Source organism: Lepidothrix coronata, unplaced genomic scaffold, assembly GCF_001604755.1.
Source record: "Lepidothrix coronata isolate B3197 unplaced genomic scaffold, Lepidothrix_coronata-1.0 Scaffold56, whole genome shotgun sequence".
Classification (NCBI taxonomy): Eukaryota; Metazoa; Chordata; class Aves; order Passeriformes; family Pipridae; genus Lepidothrix; species Lepidothrix coronata.
In genome coordinates, this window is record NW_016690236.1 from 3,149,128 (window position 1) to 3,167,895 (window position 18,768).

At 36.2% G+C, this 18,768-nt stretch overlaps 1 protein-coding gene across 5 annotated transcripts in view; it reads left to right on the forward strand.

The window, feature by feature from the left end:
- Window positions 1–18,768, forward strand: part of WDR17 (WD repeat domain 17) — a 56,693-nt gene that overhangs the window by 18,758 nt on the left and 19,167 nt on the right. For all 5 annotated transcript variants that reach the window (XM_017816574.1, XM_017816573.1, XM_017816575.1 and 2 more), the window contains 12 exons: window positions 949–1,179; window positions 3,980–4,231; window positions 4,981–5,103; window positions 5,444–5,631; window positions 6,884–7,052; window positions 9,031–9,122; window positions 13,595–13,677; window positions 14,586–14,672; window positions 15,269–15,433; window positions 16,903–17,105; window positions 17,241–17,390; window positions 17,502–17,632. In XM_017816574.1, coding sequence (XP_017672063.1) covers window positions 949–1,179; window positions 3,980–4,231; window positions 4,981–5,103; window positions 5,444–5,631; window positions 6,884–7,052; window positions 9,031–9,122; window positions 13,595–13,677; window positions 14,586–14,672; window positions 15,269–15,433; window positions 16,903–17,105; window positions 17,241–17,390; window positions 17,502–17,632 — 1,874 coding nt within the window. The remainder of the gene's footprint in view (window positions 1–948; window positions 1,180–3,979; window positions 4,232–4,980; window positions 5,104–5,443; window positions 5,632–6,883; window positions 7,053–9,030; window positions 9,123–13,594; window positions 13,678–14,585; window positions 14,673–15,268; window positions 15,434–16,902; window positions 17,106–17,240; window positions 17,391–17,501; window positions 17,633–18,768) is intronic.

Below are 18,768 nucleotides of genomic sequence, written 5' to 3' on the forward strand. Positions count from 1 at the left end.
AAAAGGAAAACCCAGACTGATTTCATCTATTCTAAAAGAAATATTGTATCAGTTTATGCATTAATATAAAAGCAGATACTTATTTTTCAATACATTGCTTGTTTAAAAATCTACTTCAGCCAATGACTACACATGAAAGAAGTGTTATTATTATTATTTCAGTCTTTTTAAAAACTAATTTACTTTTAGGATAATATATTTAAACTTTCTATTAATGCCTCTTTTACACTCTTCGACGTTGCCATATGAAAATATCTAAATACAATTTTAAATTTTAAGCTTGAGGAGTTTTTCTTATCATCATTTATTCCTTCAGGCACACATTTTTAAGCTATGGAGATAATGAGGGTTGGAGATGTTAAGGTCAAAATTTCTAAACTGGAATGCCTACAGTTAGGTGTAAGGCAACTGAATTAGAACTGTCACATATCCAGAAGGAAGCTATCAAGAGTTCCCTTAGATTACAGAGCTGGTTTTCCAATTTTTTCACAAATATCTGTCTCTGTTATATTTATCTCTGAATTTCATTGCAAAAATAGGCATTTTGAGGTTCTCAATATTTTACTAGCTTAGTAGCAAATAGCTTACAGTAAAACGTAATGGTGAATGGGATTCCAAATAAATGAAAGTAGTTTACAGGATCAGGCTTATCCTCTTTCATAAGTGTGATTCTCTTTAACACTAATGAAGTACAGATACCATAAAATACAGTCCATCAAAGTAGTATTAAAGTAATTTGGGAAATAATTTTACTTCGTGCCTATAGAAATGTGTAATTTACTTTTATAGCATGAGATGTTCATACCATTGTCTAAATTTCAGTCTAGTAATTTTTATGTAGAACAATTATTTCTACAATTTCTCAAGAAAATTGCTGATTCTGCGTTAAGGAATACTATACTGAATTTCATTATCCTGGTTCTTATCAGGTTTACCTGTATGTTTCAGGAATTCCTTCATCACTTAGCTGGTGTTGGAATGCAGGTGATGCAGTTGCATTTGTGTCCCATAGAGGGCCGTTGTACATTTGGACTGTCTCAGGACCTGACAGCGGGGTAACTGTACATAGAGAAGCACATAGTTTCTTGTCAGATATCAGTCTGTTTAGATGGCATCCAAAGAAAAAAGGAAAAGTGGTGTTTGGACATACTGATGGAAGCCTATCTATTTTTCAGCCAGGTAAAAACTGATATGGTAAAATATTTATTTTATATATATATATATATTGCTTGTTTCTGTATATGTGTGTAATTCTGAACCTCTTTAATAAATATTTTATAATGTGGGTACATACATAGTATTCCTACTCCTCCCATATCACAAAAATATGTTTTCTTAGTTATACAATGCAGAGCATTTTCTTTACATCTCCTTCATTACATTCTTGTAATTAAGCCAATGACATTGAAGCCATCATAATGATTTTGAAAGGATGCAGACCAGTATTAGTTTTCTTTTAACTTGCTTTCTTTATACTACTAGAAAAAGACAAAGAATTTGTTTGGGTGAAAACATAGATGTGTTTGAGAATAGATCATGAAAATTTTGGTGAACAGATAAATTCATTAAAATATGTTTCAAAACTAGGTAATACTGCAAAATAGATTGTAACAGAATAATAAAATAGAAGTACCATTACTGTGATTACACTTTAAATGTAAATTCCTTTAATATGTGTCTTAACATTCAGATATAATTGAAAACATAGGCTTATCCAAGTTAACTGTTTTATTAACTGTGGGTTTCTAGTTTACAGTTTATAGTCAAAATTTGTCTGACTTTTTTAACTGGTGGTTTCTAAAAAGTAACAATACGCTGAAGAAAGTGAAATCAGTAGGGTGAATATAGGCCTTCTGTTTAAAAAAAAGAAAGTGGAGAGGCAGTCATGGGTGACACAAAAAATTGGTACTTTAACAGTAAAGAATAGAGCACTAACTTTTTTGCTTTGAGATTGAAATTCAGCCCTCATCTACCTCATGTAAAATGTGTTGTCGTTGGATCAGAACTTAGTTTGTCACCAAGTGAAATAAATTTAACAAAATTCCTATTCCTTACTTTTAAAGGTTTCAATCTTTTTGTAGATATCCTACAAAATGCTATTGTGAGAGAACCTGAACATCCACAAGTTCTGGTTGATCGCTTCAAAGTTCAGTGTGATTGACTCGCTGAAGGGTCTAGTATTTCTATTTTAGTGTGACTCATTGCTGCATAATTAGGAGACTACACTTTTTTAATTATTGTTACCTACTTAGGTTTTTCTCTCATGGCTGTATTTTCTTTTTTATTAACTCTAGACTATCCATTAACGTAGCAGAACATTTAGTGCAAAGAAAAAATATGCAACAATTAGTACCTAATTTTTAGAGGAGTACAATGCGGTCATATAGAACCAAATATTCTGTACTACTTTACCTTTCATTTGTTCTCAAAATAAGCCCAGCTTGTTTAAATGACCTGTGACTCAGCTGCATGATCTATAGTGCTGATATCTTCTCTTAACAAAAATTAAAATTTAACAGTTAGGGTTTTTAGGAGGGTTCCTTTTGGATTCTTTTGTGAAGCACAGGTAAAACTAAATAACTCCTAGATATTCATACTCTCTCCCAGCAGTTGATTGTGCTTTTTTGAGACTGAAGTGTTTGAACATGGCTGGCTTTGATCTAAAGCACTTTTTGCTTTTAGTTCTTCTATAGCTAACTGAAAAATGACAGTTCTGCTTTGTCGTCAGTTCTTGTTTTTCATTTCAGTGTTGTTTTCAGTCAACCAAAAAGTTGAACTGAAGTGTAAGGAGAGAATATTGTTTAAAAAAGTGAGAGTCCTAAAATTTTTGGCAAATTAAAGCAGTTATCTGATCATATTTCTGATATTATTCCCAAGGCTTCAGAAAACCAAAGAAAAAAAGTGGAACAGAGAAATTGGTTTGTGGTGTTAGTTGTTGTGCAATCTTAAATTATTTTCCCCATTTCTGGTAACTGATTTTAAAAAGTTACCTGATACAGAATGTGCACCAACAACATTTTCCCTAGAAAATCATGGTGAGAGCTGTTTTAGTATTCAGAATGTTCCCTAGTGAACAAAAGCTTTTCAGCTTTTATTTAGCCTGTATCAGAATAGGCTTTGTTCTACATCAATTATTAAGGAATATTGGTAGGTCCTGACAGTTATCATAATATGAAAAATTAATTGTAGTCTCCAGTACCAAAATTGAAAATTAGATAGAAGCTGAATAATGGAAGATGCCAATCCCTTATTTATAGAAAAGGGGTACAAAATTAGTTTGTTTTTTTTTTTAGTACAAGATCACAACTTCAAAAATACAGCTCTATTTCATTTGGACTGGACACAGGACTAAGATCCATCTCTTTGTAAAAATAAAAAGTGGGAAATAAATATGTTAAAAAAGTATGGTTCTTGATAGTATAGATCATCAAGTGAAAGATGTCTTCTTTTTTGCAGGTGTCAAATTGAGATACTTAATGGCCTGTTTTGGCTACAGAATCTATAAATGCTTCATAATTGCACACATAGTTTTGTGGAAGAAAAAATCTAAAGGCAGTTGTTTATAAAAACTTTTTTGACTGCCACAGTTTTGTTCTAGTTCATACTACCTTTATTTTGCCTGTATTTGCTGTAGTGTGCAGATTTACTTACACTCAAATGACTGTATTTCCTTTACTCCTGGAAATTGTTAGAACAATGTATATAATTTACCATACTTTCTTATAAAATTATGTTAATAAGCCTGACAGCTGTTTCTGTTTTCTGCTTTATTAAAAATAAAGTTGGATCGAATGGAACCAGAACTGCTTTAAGTCAAATACTGCAAAGCCAGCTTCATTAATTTTGCTGGTACAGCCGGTAGAGCAAGATAGTGAAAATTTCAGGGAGAGATAAAGAATTATGTTTGTGAACCTTGTAACTATTGAAAGGATATGCTTAATTTCATTTTTAAATAATCTGTTTTCTTGTGCACTTAAAGGTTCTAAAAATCAGAAACATGTCTTAAGACCAGAGTCTCTTGAAGGAACAGATGAAGAGGACCCAGTTACAGCACTGGAGTGGGACCCTTTGTCAACTGACTACCTTCTTGTTGCTAATTTACATAATGGTATTCGACTAGTTGATTCTGAATCTCTGTCCTGTATCACAACTTTTAGTTTTCCCAGTGCAGCAGCATCTGTTCAGTGTTTAGCCTGGGTTTCCAGTGCACCTGGAATGTTTATAACTGGAGGTAAGACTTTTATTTCCTGACTTATACAAAAGTAATAAATACAGGACTGAATCTTCAAAATTGATACTCCAAGTGTGATCTTTTTTTTTCTTAACATTTCTACAAATGAAAGCATGCAAGACACCAATATAAAACTAGAAAATAATAGAAAACTACACTGAGCAGTTTTCACTTGTTTTAAATTTATTGGGTACATAAGCAAGTGACTTTCTGCTTTTTTTAATACTAAATAATACTTTTCTCATGCACACTTTTGCAACAAATATATGAATTACTTTGGGAATAGGAATAAAAATGTGTTATACTAATGGATGTCACTGAAGATTTATAAATTAAGAAAAAAAGAAAAGAATCTATTTGTTTTCTACACCATAGACCTTACTGCTCAAGTTGAACTAATGAATAAGGAAACTGAAACAGAGAGAATATTTTATGAAAAAGGTTCCATAAAATTTATCTATGTTTAAATAGCTAATATTAATAATTATTGTTGTTAATGTGATATTGCCACAGAGGTAAATGGAAGATAAATAGAATATTACCATGGAGGTTCCACTAGATGGTCTCCACAGGTCCCTTTCAACCCTAATTATTCTGTGATTCTATAGAGATGACAGTATCTGCTTATAAAATTCTTCTTAGGATTTGAAGTTTAATTCATTGTTGCATTTTTGCATAAATCAATCCTTAAACCACATACCTCTGTGTTCTGTTTTGGTTTTTTGTTTTGTTTTTTTTTTAAACTTCAGATTCTCAGGTTGGTGTGTTACGTGTTTGGAATGTTTCACGTACAACACCTATAGATAATTTTAAATTGAAGCAAACGGGTTTCCATGGTTTGCATGTGCTAAGTTCTCCTCCAAAGAAAAAGTGTAAGTGTAATTTTGATTGTTATTCATTGTAATGGCTGCCAGTTAAGAAAATCTTGTTTACGAGTCTTGTTATGTCCAAGTCAATCCTTAAGTCTGGACAGCTCTGTAGTTCTTAATTAAACCAAGTACCCTCTGCTGCTGGTGGACTAGACAAATGCATAAAGGATCAAACACTTTATAAGATCCTTCTTTAGCAGGCCAGGCTTCATACAGGAATTCTCCATTTCTTTATTTTTAAATCTCATTGGAATACAAAGCATTTTACTCTTTATAATTGTTACTTATTATTGAAATAAGAAATAATCTTCTCTATTTCTGTCTTTTGCTTTATTTTGTTAAGCACGTTCATCACAGTATCCTACTAAAAATCATCATACATCTTCAACAAGTGAGGCTGTTCCTCCTCCAACTTTAACCCAAAACCAAGCATTTTCTCTTCCTCCTGGTCACACCGTCTGTTGTTTTATGGATGGTGGAGTGGGGCTTTACGACATGGGAGCCAAAAAGTGGGATTTCCTTAGAGATTTGGTATGGTTCATCTGTCTTTGAAATGAGAGTTTATTTGGCTTACACACTTTCTTCTAACAGGAAAAAAATGGGGAATGAAGTCTTCACAGCAGTTTCTATCAAAAAGACTCTAAATTTCTAGGAAACAAATGACAGTTCTGAAGTTGAAAATAGTTCTTTATTGCAAAGGACTGAATCCTGTTGGCAGTATTCTGGCAGTTTGTTTTCATCCAGAAATAAAGATTTAAGGACTTGTGGGGTTTTTTGTGGTTTGGGGTTTTTTTTAACTAAAATTTTAATTTGATGGCCTTCTCAGAAGGGCTGGAGGGTTTTCTATAATTCAGAAAAAGGATTCTAGTCAAATCAGAGTGATATATGGTGAGTTCATTCAGTTTAAAATTACAAAGACTGAATTATGAAATTTTTGTTGAAGCTGAAATTCAGAATTGGGTTTATCCCATATTAGACGAACCTCTTCTTCACAGGGCGTTTGGTTATTCTTAAGGATTTGTCTCTTTTCCTCTTTACAAGTTCCCTTTTCATTTGGAAAAAAACCCAACAATTTTCAGATGTAATCCTGTATGTGTTTGAATAGAGGCTACTGGCTGCTGTTATTTTTCCATTTTTAATGGGTTTGGTCCTGTAAAGCAACTGAGGCTTAAAAAAAATTCTTGCGTATTAATCATGTTTCATATATTTGCCAACTTAAATTCTACAAGTGCATGTCTTAGAAAACAAGCAACTGACATGTGGAGTTTCTAATGGATTGAAATTTAAACTACGATAGACCATAGACTGTATCTAGAAAGACAGAAAATTCAGTGGGACACTAGACAACTTGTAGAACATGTTTAACGTACAGAGCTTTATTTGGCAGTCACATAGTTTATAACAAAAGGGCAACATTAATTCTGTTTTAAAAAATTAACTATTTTTTCTTTTTTTGCTTTGTTTTTTTTTTTTTTTACTCTGTTTTTTAGCAACTCAGTTCCAACAGAAATTGTTAACAAATTTCTGGCATTGTGTGCCCTGTTGTTTCAGGAAATAATTTTTCTGTCTTTAATAATGATCTCTGAAAGAGAGTACTGTTATAGTCTAAGCTATTTTATGACTTTTAATTTTGACTGATAAGCCATAATATGCAGGATTTTTGGAACTCTTAATTGACCTGACAGGTCAATTAAATACAGTGTATTTTAGAGTTTGATCTAGAGTTGGTCTTACTAAAAAATCAAATGTAATAAAAATGGATTAAATATTTGTTTCATTTAAGGGACATGTTGAGACCATCTTTGATTGCAAATTCAAACCTGATAACCCTGATCTTCTTGCTACAGCTTCATTTGATGGCACAATAAAAGTTTGGGACATTAATACTTTATCAGCGGTTTATACATCTCCTGGTAATGAGGGGGTTATTTATTCCATTTCTTGGGCTCCAGGTAAGAATATTTTGCTTTATGTCTGAATGTTCTTTGAATTAGCATTGACTGTAGAATTTGTCATATAAAAGTATTTGTTTTAGATAGAAGGGTATCTTATAAGGGTTAAACAAAACTAAATTATATATGAAACCAGTAGAATTCAATGCTTCAGACCTTTCTGAGGCTTTACCTTATGAGTAATGATCCCAGTATTTCTCAGTCAGAAAGGAGGAAGAAAAATCTCTAGAGCCTTTCTAACATTGCATTACACAAACATCGAAAAGACTTTCTTTGCATGGGAAGCAGCTACTTAAAGTTCATATTATATTTTGTGCTAAAAAGTGGAACATACATATTTAGTTCTTTCTCTTCCTTCTTTGTGTAGGATTCTAATCATCGAAGAGCTCTGCTTTTACCTAATTAGAATAGGAAGTGCCTTTTCTGCAAGGCATCTACTTTTTCTTAGAGAAATCACTGAAGTCAGTGGAAAATTTTCTTTTCAAAACTGTGCTGCAACACTCTTCAGTGTACCTGGGAATATACTACTAATAGTTACTAATGTCAATAGTTAATGATAGGTTGACTTTCTTGTGTTCTATTTCACTGGACAGGAGATGTGCTTTTTAAAAAATCTAAGTAATTCATCTCACTGCTGTTCTCTCCTGGGCTTTTAAACTCTAAGAAATAATACCTGACAGGAAAAGAAATATTGTGATGGGAAGCTTAATGTAGTCTGCATATGTGAAATGAATTTGCACTTTTTTCTTTTCAGAGAGTGTCTTACAGATAATTTGTCTTGCTATATGTAAATTATGGCTGTATGAAATATGGTGTTTATGTTTGGTTATTTTGTTTTGAAGTTTAAATTCAGTTTGTAGTAGTATCTCAAACTGAGGGAATAGTTTGTTCACTGAAGGGGGGCTGGTTTTCTTAAAACCCAAAAAACAAAACCAAAAAAACCCCAAAACAAAATTAAAAAACCCCACAAAGCTAATTGGAAGCATGTGCTTTGAATCCATTCCTTACCAACCTGTCCAAAAGCTCATGTCCCTCCTGGCCAGAGCTTTTGCTGCTTCTTTCACCTCCCTTACTCTTAGACATTTCCTCTCTGCCTTGTACTTTATCCCTAATATATAATCCAGTACATATCACCATTTGTATTTGGTCTCAGAAGGTCTTTGGAAAAAGTGATTACTCTTTTTTCTTTTTTTTCCCCTTTTCTCATCCTCCTGCCTGAATCTCTTCCCATTTTATATATTTACCATGCTATGCTCCTGCATAGATTGTCTTTTCTGCCTCCGAAGCTTGGAATAAAATAACAGTCAAAACTTTCCTATAAATGTGCCATTTATGAAACGTATAGCTATATTGGGATAGAGAGTCACTGTGGTGAGGAGAATTTGATGGCTTTTAGATTAGGCCTGAATTCCGTTTTCAGGTTCTCACTGTGGAGTTACGTATTCAGATTTTCCACCCTGTAGAGTGTAGTTACAGATTCAGGTACATTCTTAGGGGGTTGCATGCTGCAGTGGTGCAAGATTAAGGAAACAAACTATTGTTAGATGTTCTGTCACATTTTTATGATTTATCTTAGTACATAGGGAAGTACATCTTCCTTTAAAGGAAAGTGTTCTAGTTGCTCCAACTTTAAGGTTGAAACATTGAGGTTGTATCTCTTCTAGTTTGAGTCATATGCATCATGGTCACTATGTTTTTAAGAGCAAGACTTTCAGCAGGCATTGAGAATACTTTTTACAGCAATACAACTTCTCTTTTGCCTTTCCTCAAAACAGGAATGTAAAAAACAGGTCAGGCTTTTTCTGAAATTGTTGTTTGTGACTTAGTAGCAAATGCTGACCTTAAACTATGGAGAATTCATGTTTATGTGCCATTGATGTCTCCTGTTGATATTTCATTTCTTCAATTTAAAGTATAAACACAAACAATATTTGATCTTATAATTATCGTGACACTTTACAAATATCTCTCTTTAAAGGAGATCTGAACTGCATAGCAGGGGCAACATCCAGAAATGGTGCCTTCATCTGGGATGTTCGAAAAGGCAAAATGATAACCAGATTCAGTGAGGTAAGATGAGATTATTCTTTTTGTCTCTATAAAATGTAAATTAGTCATATCCTCTAGTGTCAATAAATAGGTGGATCAAAGTTTATATGTTTTTTAAAGGTGCTAGAATATAAAAATCTATAGAATTACGTGGGTGCCAGTTTACCTGTGTGGCAGAAGTATTTTATTCCCTCAGACTGGATTTGTGACATGAGAACGATGAAGCACCACATGATCTCCGTTATATTAAAATTGGTCCTGTAGGGATACACAGCAAAAACAATGCTGATTCCTTCTTAAATGTGTCAATGTATATGGACATATAGACTTGGCATAAAAATGCAAATTGTGTTCTGTATTTTTAAACATAAGGCTTTCAGTCCCTAAGTCTAGATCAATAAAGCTCCATTTTCCAGCACACTAAACAGTATGCCTCATTTAGAATCTTGCCTTGTATTACCTGAAATCTATCCAGGCATTTTTAAGTCCTGAAACAGTAGCGTAATTTTTATTGGCGTAAAGGAGCTGTTGTAATACTATGTTGTAGTATTCTACTCTATTTTGTGTATTCTTAGTATATAGCTGTAATCTTCAGATTATGCAGACATAATTAACTGTGGTGTCTGCATCAGTGTACAAGGGATGCTCTTTAAGAAGAGAGGTGTGGGGAGAGGCATGAGCAGAAAACAAATACATTCAGGAGTTCTGGGATTCTAACATTGATCTTTGCATTTGTGCTACTAAGCATCTTTTATGTAGTGCTGACCTGATACACATTCCATTTAAGTTTTCACATACCACAATTTTTCATGCCCACTCACTTCATTATTCCAATAAGTAACTAACCTTATTCAGAATCATAGAATGAGTAAGGTTGAAAAAGGACCACAGTGTGTGTCATCTGGTCCAACCTCTCTGCTCAAGTAGGGCTGTCCTGGAGCACATTGCACAGGTTGTGTCCAGATGGTTCTTGAATATGTCCAGTGAGGGAGACTCCACAACCTCTCTGGGCAATCTGTTCCAGTGCTTGGTCACCCACATGGGAAAGCTTTTCCTCATATTCAGGTGGAACTTCCTGTTCATCAGTTTCTACCTGTTGCCTCTCATCCTATTGCTTAGCACCACTTAGAAGAGCCTGGCTTCATCCTCTTGACACCCTCACTTCAGAGATTTGTATACATTGATGCAGTTCTCTCTCAGTCATGTCTTCTCAAGGCTGAACAGGCCCAGATCTCTCAGCCTTTCCTCATAAGAGAGATGCTCTGGTCCCTTAATCATCTTTGTTGCCCTCCCCTGGACCTGCTCCAGGTGCTCCATGACTCTCTTGTACTGAGAAGCTCAGAACTTGACACAGCACTCCAGATGTAGCCTCACTAGGGCTGACTAGAGAAGCAGGATCACCTTCTTCAGCCTGCTGGCAATGCTCTTCCTGATGCATCCCAGGATACCACTGGCCTTCCTGACCACAGGGGCACATTCCTGGCTCATGGACAGCTTGTTATCCACCAGGACCCCCAGGTCTTTCTCTGCAGAGCTGCTTTCCAGCAGGTCAGCCCCCAGCCAATACTGGTGCTTGGAGTTATTCCTCCCCAAGTGCAGGACCCTGCTTTGCCCATGTTGAACTTTAGTGGGTTCTTCTCTGCCCATCTCTCCAGCCTATTGAGGTCCCTCTGAATGGCTATACCACACCCTGGGGTATTGGCCGCTCCACCCAGCTTTGCAGCATCAGTGAACTTGCTGAAGAGGTATCAGCCCCTTCATCCAAGTCATTGATGAATAAGTTAAACAATACTGGGCCCAGTATTGAAACTTGGGGGACACCACTAGTGGCAAGCCTACAAGTAGACCCTGTGCCACTAATTACAACCCTCTGTGATCTGCAGTTTAGCCAGTTCTCAACCCACCTCACTGTCCACTCATCCAGTCCACACTTACTGAGTTTGCCTCTGAGAATGTTGTGAGAGACAGTGTCGAAAGCCTTGCTGAAGTTGAGGTAGACAATATGCACTGCTGTCCCCGCATCCATCCAGGCAGTTGTTTCATTGTACAAGGCAATCAGGTTGTCCAAGCATGATTTCCCTTTAATGAATCCATGCTGACTTCTCCTGATCACTTTCTTGTCAGCCATGTGGATAGAGGTGGCCCACAGAATGAGGTGCTCCATCACCTTTCCAGGGATTGAGGTGAGGCTAATTAGCTGATAGTTCCCTGGATCCTCCTTCTTTTCTTTTTGAAGACCGGAGTGACATTTACTTTCTTCCACTCCTCTGCCAGCACCTCTCCTGATAGCCACAACTTTTCAAAGATGATCGTGAGTGGCCTCACTGTGCTGTCCACCAGCTCTCTCAGGACTTGCAGTTGCATCCTGTCAGGGTGCTTGGACTCATGTATGTCAAGTTAGTCTAGGTTCTCTAACCCAATTCTACTTGACCAAGGGAAAGCCTTTCTTGCAACGTTCTTTTGTGCTGGTCCCTTGGGTCAGAGACTCCCAAGGGCTGGTCTTGTCAGTGAAGGCTGATGCAAACAAGGTATTCAATATCTCTGCTTTCTCTGTGTCCTCTGTTACCAGTTTCTCCCCTCCATTTAGTAATGGGCCTGCATTATTATCCTTTGATTTCCTTTTGTTATTGATTGTTATTTAAAGAAGCTCTTGTTTTCCTTGACATCCTTGGTCAGATTTAGTTCCAGATGGCCCTTGGCCTTCCTTATGTCATTTCTACTTACTCTGACAACCTCTATATTCATTCGAAGTGGCCTGACCCTGCTTACATCTCCCGTGTATTTCCTGCTTACGCTTGAGTAATGACAGGAGTTCTTTGTTCATCCACGCAGGTCTCTTGCCCCCTTTACCCAATTTCTTGCTCATTGGAATGCATCATTCTTGAGCCTGGAGGAAGTGATCCTTGAATATCAACCAGATCTCTTGGACCCCTCTTTTCTGCAGGGCCTGTTCCCATGGGGTTTTTCAAAGAAAATCCCCGAAGAGGCAATAGTTAGCTCTCATGAAGTCCATGGCTGTATCTTACTTGCTGCCCTGCTTCTTCCTTGCCTGATAGTGAACTCCGCAATCTTGTGGTCACTATAGCCAAGGCTGCCCCCAACCTTCACATGCCCTTCAAGGCCTTCCCTGTTTGTTTGTATTAGCACACCATTCTTTGTGGGATCCTCCACTACCTGTGACAGGAAGTTGCCATCAACACTTCAGGAACCTCCTGGACTGTTTGTGCTTTGCAGTGTTGCTTCTTCAGCAGATGTTGGATTAGTTGAAGTCCCCCACAAGAACCAGGGTCTGTGACTTTGAGACTGCTTCTAGCTGCCCGTAGAAGGCTTTATCTGCTTCCTCCTCCTGATCAGATGGCCTGTAGCAAGACCCCACAACAGTGTCACCCTTACTAGTCTCTCTTTTGTCCTAATCCATAAGCTCTCGACTTACACATCATCCACCCCAAGACAGAGCTTGATACATTCTAAGTGTTGTCTCACACAGGGGGCAGTTCCACCACTGTGCATTCCTGGTCTGTCTTTCCAAAACATTGTGTAGCCCTTCATGACAACATTCCAGTCATGCAAGCTATCCCCTATGTCTCCATAATTTCAGTGAGGTCAGAGGGCTGTGACTGCTCACAGATCTCTAGTTCAGCCTGTTTGTTCCCCGTCCTTTGTGTGGTGGTGTACAGGCAGTTTATAGAGTATTTGATTGTGTCAGTATCCCTGTGAGGGTGCAAAGGGACATCCCATAGTCCTGTCTAGTGGTTATGTCTTTGGCTGCTTGTGCTTACTCCAGGTATTCTCTCTTGGGCCTCCTTATACTAGGTGGTTGCTGTTGTTCTCCCCTTCCCTACACCTCTTTGGCAAACCTGTCCCTGTCCTCTTTCCAATCTAGTTTAAAGCTCTCTCAATGAGCCTCGCTAACTCCTGAGCTAAGATCTTTTTTCCTCGTTGAGACAGGTGGACCTCATTTGTTGCCAGCAGGCTTGGTGTTGTATAAACTGACCCATGATCAAAAACCCCAAAATTCTGCTGGTAACACAAGTCTCAAAGCCGGATGTTCATCTGGCATGATTTTCCTCTTTCTTTTCCCATCACTCCCTGCAACTGGCAGGACAAAGAGAACACAACTTGTGCTTCAAATCCCTTGTGCAGTTGTCCAAAGACCCAGAGGTCCCTCTTGATTGCTCATAGCACTCTTTATTAAAGCTTCAGGTTTATAGAGTTATGGATTGCTTATTCTTCAGCTTGACCCAGTTTTGCCTCTTGGATCCTGGCAAGTATAGCAGTTTTACTGTCCATCTCCATAGTCCTAATTTTTTGGATTTGAGTTTTCAAATATCTCAGCTGTATTGGGTACTCACCATAGTGTGGTTTTGTACAGTATACTTTACTGGGAGAAAAGGGCTGAAGCCCATAGTAGAATAAAATAAAATAAGAGTCAATAGATGAGAGAAAAAGGGGTGAATTATTTCTTATTGATAGGTATTTTGCATTTTTTGAAGCATGGAAAGAATGGAATCTTCTGCATTGCCTGGAGTCATAAAGATTCCAAAAGAATAGCAACCTGCAGCAGTGATGGATTTTGGTGAGTGTTATTGGAAGAAAAAAAAATTACTAAATGCACTTCTCAAGTCTGTACATTTTGACAGTACTGCCAGTGATTAATGTTAAAACTTTTCTTACTGGACAAAACTAGAATTTTATTAGTCTTCTGTACTTCTTAGGGTATGTTTTTCATGATTTTAAGAAGAAGATAAAGGAAACTTTTTCAAAAGGAATAGTGTTTAAGGCACTCTGATAGTGAAACTGAATTTTTATTTTATTTAGCCAAGAATATCCTATCATTCTTGTCTATAGGGGAGACTTTTCAAAAGCTATCCAACTGTATTTGTTTTAATTTTTAAAATTTTAAAGTTTGTTCTTTCAAGGACTAGAAAGCACTGTTTTAGAACAAAGTAATTACAATTGTACTATTATGGGAGTATAATACCTTATTTCTAAAAATGTGTGAATGTCCATTGAGACCAATTTTGCATATATTATGTTTTAGTACATTTTAAAAATCCTTCTTCATTAGTTTCCTCTGCTACCTGTGTCATTCCAGCTCAAACATAATGGGCATAAATTTTAGAAAACAATCAACTTTTTTTTTTTTTTTTTTTTTTTAGTTCCTAAAGATCTATTTGTACCTTAAAGCTATAACTACAACTTTGATTTTGGGCTATGAGGATCTTTTCAAGAAGGAGGTACTGCAGTGGATATCTTTATAGGCCTTCTGAAGGAACATGGGCACTGAAGTCTAGTTAGATGTTTTCTTGGGAAATACATAGTTAGCCTTGTAGTTGAGGGGCTGATATTGTTTATGGCTATTTCTCATATTCTTTCTGTATATCTTTTTGCTACCTGGCTTATTCGCACAGAATAAACCTTAATTTTGGATAACCTCCTCAGAATGTTTTTTTCCTTATTATTTTGCATTATAATTGATTTCAGTATTATTCGAACCATTGATGGCAATGTTCTTCACAAGTATAAACATCCAGCTGCAGTGTTCGGCTGCGATTGGAGTCAAAACAACAAGTAAGTAAAAAATAACCCAAAGAATTGACAATATTTACTATTTAAATTGATTACCAGTAAAGAAACACAAGGTTATTAGAATGTGATTTTCACTGTGGTAGTAAACCACTAAAATTATCTGTTCCACAGTAGGATATGCCTGTAGCAGCTCCATATTCCCAGTAATGTATCTTATTGACCACCATGAACTTCCTTAATTTTCAAAGGAAGATCTTTTCATATTGATGAGAGAAAAAAAATTCTCTAGCTGAATATATAGTGGGGGGAAAAAGGCAGACATTCAATACCAGGAAAAAGGGGTTTATATTGGCTTCCTTGTAATGACTGCTAAGCTGAAAATGTAGTAGGCAACTAAATGCACTATGATATATATTAATTTTGCAGATAATTCCTAATAATGACGTAAGAACTTTCTGTCTGATTTAGTATATTTAATTGGATTATCAATAGTTACTTTGTCTCTTGAAGAGACAAAGAAGAAGCAAAAATACGCTGTTTTTTGAAGTAAATTGCAAATTACACGTCATATTTATTTTTAAATTAAAAAAGCATTGATCATCTCTCTGACTAAAGATTTTGCTGTTTATATTTTACAGAGATATGATAGCTACTGGTTGTGAGGATAAAAATGTTCGTGTTTACTACTTGGCAACCAGCTCTGATCAGCCACTGAAAGTTTTCACAGGGCATACTGCAAAAGTGTTTCATGTACGGTGGTCTCCTCTGAGAGAAGGAATCCTCTGCAGTGGCTCTGATGATGGGTGTGTATTTCTGAACTATTGGAAAACTTAAAACCTCAAGCAGAACTACTCAAGAAACTCAAAATATTTACTTGTACTAGTGTTTGCACCTTCAAAAACTTCATGAATACCTAATAATCTAAATCTCTGCCTTGTTCAAATACAGGCTGTAGCTTTGCTGTTAGCTTTATGTAGTATTTGGGCATCAGGATCATTAAGATTGTCACAGCTGCTGTAGCAGTGCAACCTTTCCAAATGCTTTCCCAAGAGTAGGATCAGTGACTGATACTGTTACTCTGAGGAATAATACAAGGGGGACACCACAGGGACTGATGTTTTTTCAAAAATATACTTAAGTATAGTCTGCAGAAATTTTTAATGAGTGCTAGATACTTCTGTTTTGTTGTTTTGGTGACATCTTTTTTGAGGGAAAGCACAGCAGTCCTCAGTAAGCAAGAGGAAGGATTTTCTGGTTCTAAGCCACTTCCCTGCAGACTATACAAGATATTTTTGTAATAGATCTCAAGTTTGGAGTATTGACTTCTATTGCTTTCCCCATTAGAGGTTTATGCTTGAAGCAAAATCTGTTAGTTCATACTGTAGTGATTCATGACAGAAAACAACTTCACAGCAAACTTCTTGACAGCAAAATACATTGAACAGGAGTGGCCCTAGAATTGAACCTTGAGGAGCACTGCTGATGACCAGTTGCTAGCCAGATGTTGCCCCATTCATGACAATTCTTTGAGCCCTGATGTTCAGCCAGTCCTTCACCCAGTGCACCATGAACCTGCTTATCCCACCATTGTCCAGAAGGATGCTGTCAGGTACAGTATCTGAACTCTTACTAAAATTGAGAGAAACTACATCCAGCACCTTCACTTCATCCACTGGGCAGGTGACCTTGTCATAGAAGGAGACCTGATTAGTTAACCAGGACTTTCCCTTTTTGAACCCATGTTAACTGTGTCTGTGCCTGATGATTGAGTTATTCTTTAAATGCCTTTCCATAGCACCTCGTATAATCTTCACAATTTTTTCCAGGAACTGAGCTTAGACTAGCAGATCTCTAATTTCTTGGGTCTGTTAGAGGGCTGTTGAAGCCATAGGAAAGATAAATTTTACAGTTTTGCTTTTCTTTAGTTCTTTTTCCTCTTGAGAGTCCTAACAGAAAAATTTACTGCATATGCAGACATATGGCAAACTTCTTTTCTCTCACTGACATGTAAGTGACGGGTGGCTGTCAGCTTTTGAAAGATTATGTGGTCAATGGAATAGTTTCTTACCCTGGTGAATGGTCTTTGGTGTACTTTGTATGCCATTGTAAACTTGAAGGGCATTGGCTCCACCCTCTCCTATTTCAGCTTCTATAAACATATTGCAAATAAATATTCTGATAAATTTGAGGCTTAGAATGTTGCTGAAGTAGAGAGATAATGATATTTTTATAGGTGATTTGATGGACATTGGTCTTTTTTATCCTGTTTCAGTACTGTTCGAATATGGGATTATACACAGGACGCTTGTATAAATGTTCTTAGTGGACACACAGCTCCAGTACGGGGGCTGATGTGGAATCCTGAAATTCCTTACCTTCTAATATCTGGCAGTTGGGACTATACAATTCGAGTCTGGGACACAAGAGATGGAACATGTTTGGACACAGTTTATGATCATGGTGCAGATGTATATGGTAATATTTTTTAATTTGGTTTTATTTCTGTATTTAAATGCATTTTAATATATTTTAAATTTTATAAAATAATTTAATCAAATGTGTTATTAGATAAACTTTTTTGACCGCATTTTTAAATGCCCTCTCTGCTAGGATTAACATGTCATCCTAGTCGTCCATTTACTATGGCATCCTGCTCTCGTGATTCCACTGTGAGACTCTGGTCATTGACACCTCTTATAAACCCTCTACCAATAAATATCTTAGCAGATAGATGTTGGGATGATATTATCGGCAATACAGGTGAGTAAATTGTGTATACCATTGTTCTAATTTTCTTTATATCACTATTTTTCTTTTTTCTTTCGTTGTTCTTTTTTTTAATTTTCTTGTATAAATCTTTGTGTGTGTTAGATCGTGCTGTGGAATCTGGTGCTCCTCCTTTGCTGTGTGGTAAAGTTTCCAGGGATATTAAACAGGAATTGGAAAAATTGTCAGGAAATCCTCGAGGAAAAAAACTAAGGTGGTTTTCAGAATGTTTTTCAGTAAGTATTCTGTAAACCTAAGTATGTTGTCAGTGTGCATGACTTGCTCTTCTGAGGTCAATCTCCAAAACTGAAATTTCTTCCTTCTTTACAATTTTTTTCTCTCTTTTTTAAGGGACCTTAGAAAATATGTAGAAATCAGTTCTATTTCTTAGCAGTTCTGCATATAAAAATGTCCATGACTTAATTGTTTATCAGTTGTGAACACCAGTTTTTTGCAAAGTGAAATTAGTGGGATAATTTAATTTTCTATAGGAAAGGCGTAATCTGACAAGAATTTGCTATTGAAGAAAATGAAAATAAGTGTTTTATCAAACTACATTAGAGTTTTTAATTTTGATTTATCAAAGGGACACCCTCATTACTTGTAAGGTTTGAACTGCCCAAGTGTTTTTTGCCCAAACCACAGGTTACATTCTGGCAGCTGTAGATCTGGATGACCAATGCCCCGGTATCCGTTTGTTTCCTTTGCTCCACAGCATAGTAATATTTCCTATAAATCGCTGCAGCCTCTCAGTGCAGTTGAGTTAAAAATATAAACTACTGGATCCCTGTGACCATTTAGCTGCATAGGGGCTGAACTTGGGGTAGAACAAGGACAAAAATTACCTGGAACTACAGATTGTGTCACGCACTGTTGTAATTTAAGTCAGGATTCTGATCTATAAAGATCTAGTTCATCCAAAATATTTGTTATGATTTCTAGCTAGATTGAAGTGTATGATTTTTGAAATGCTGAAACAATCTTCCTCAATTTGGAACCTGGACATTTTATATTTTCTAAAAATATATTTTATGGAATTCCTTGTTTCACAGAAGCTATACATTTTGATATCCCATGTTGATTTGAGAGTAAAACTGTTATAAGAGTACTAAAATTTTCCAAGAACAAGAGCTTTTTTTATCAGCTATACTCAGTGCTTTTGGAGTCCAGAAAATGAGATATTGTGCTACACAATGAGGAGACAAATAAGAGCTTTAAGGGACAGAAAAAAGAGAGAATATTTTTTATGGGGGGGGGTTGTGCTGCTTTTTTTTGTTTTTTTTTTTTCTAGTAGGATTTCATGCTTTTTACCAGCTCAGAAATAACTGGACTTCTAAACTTGTAATCCTGTTATTCTTAGGAAAGCTCCTTC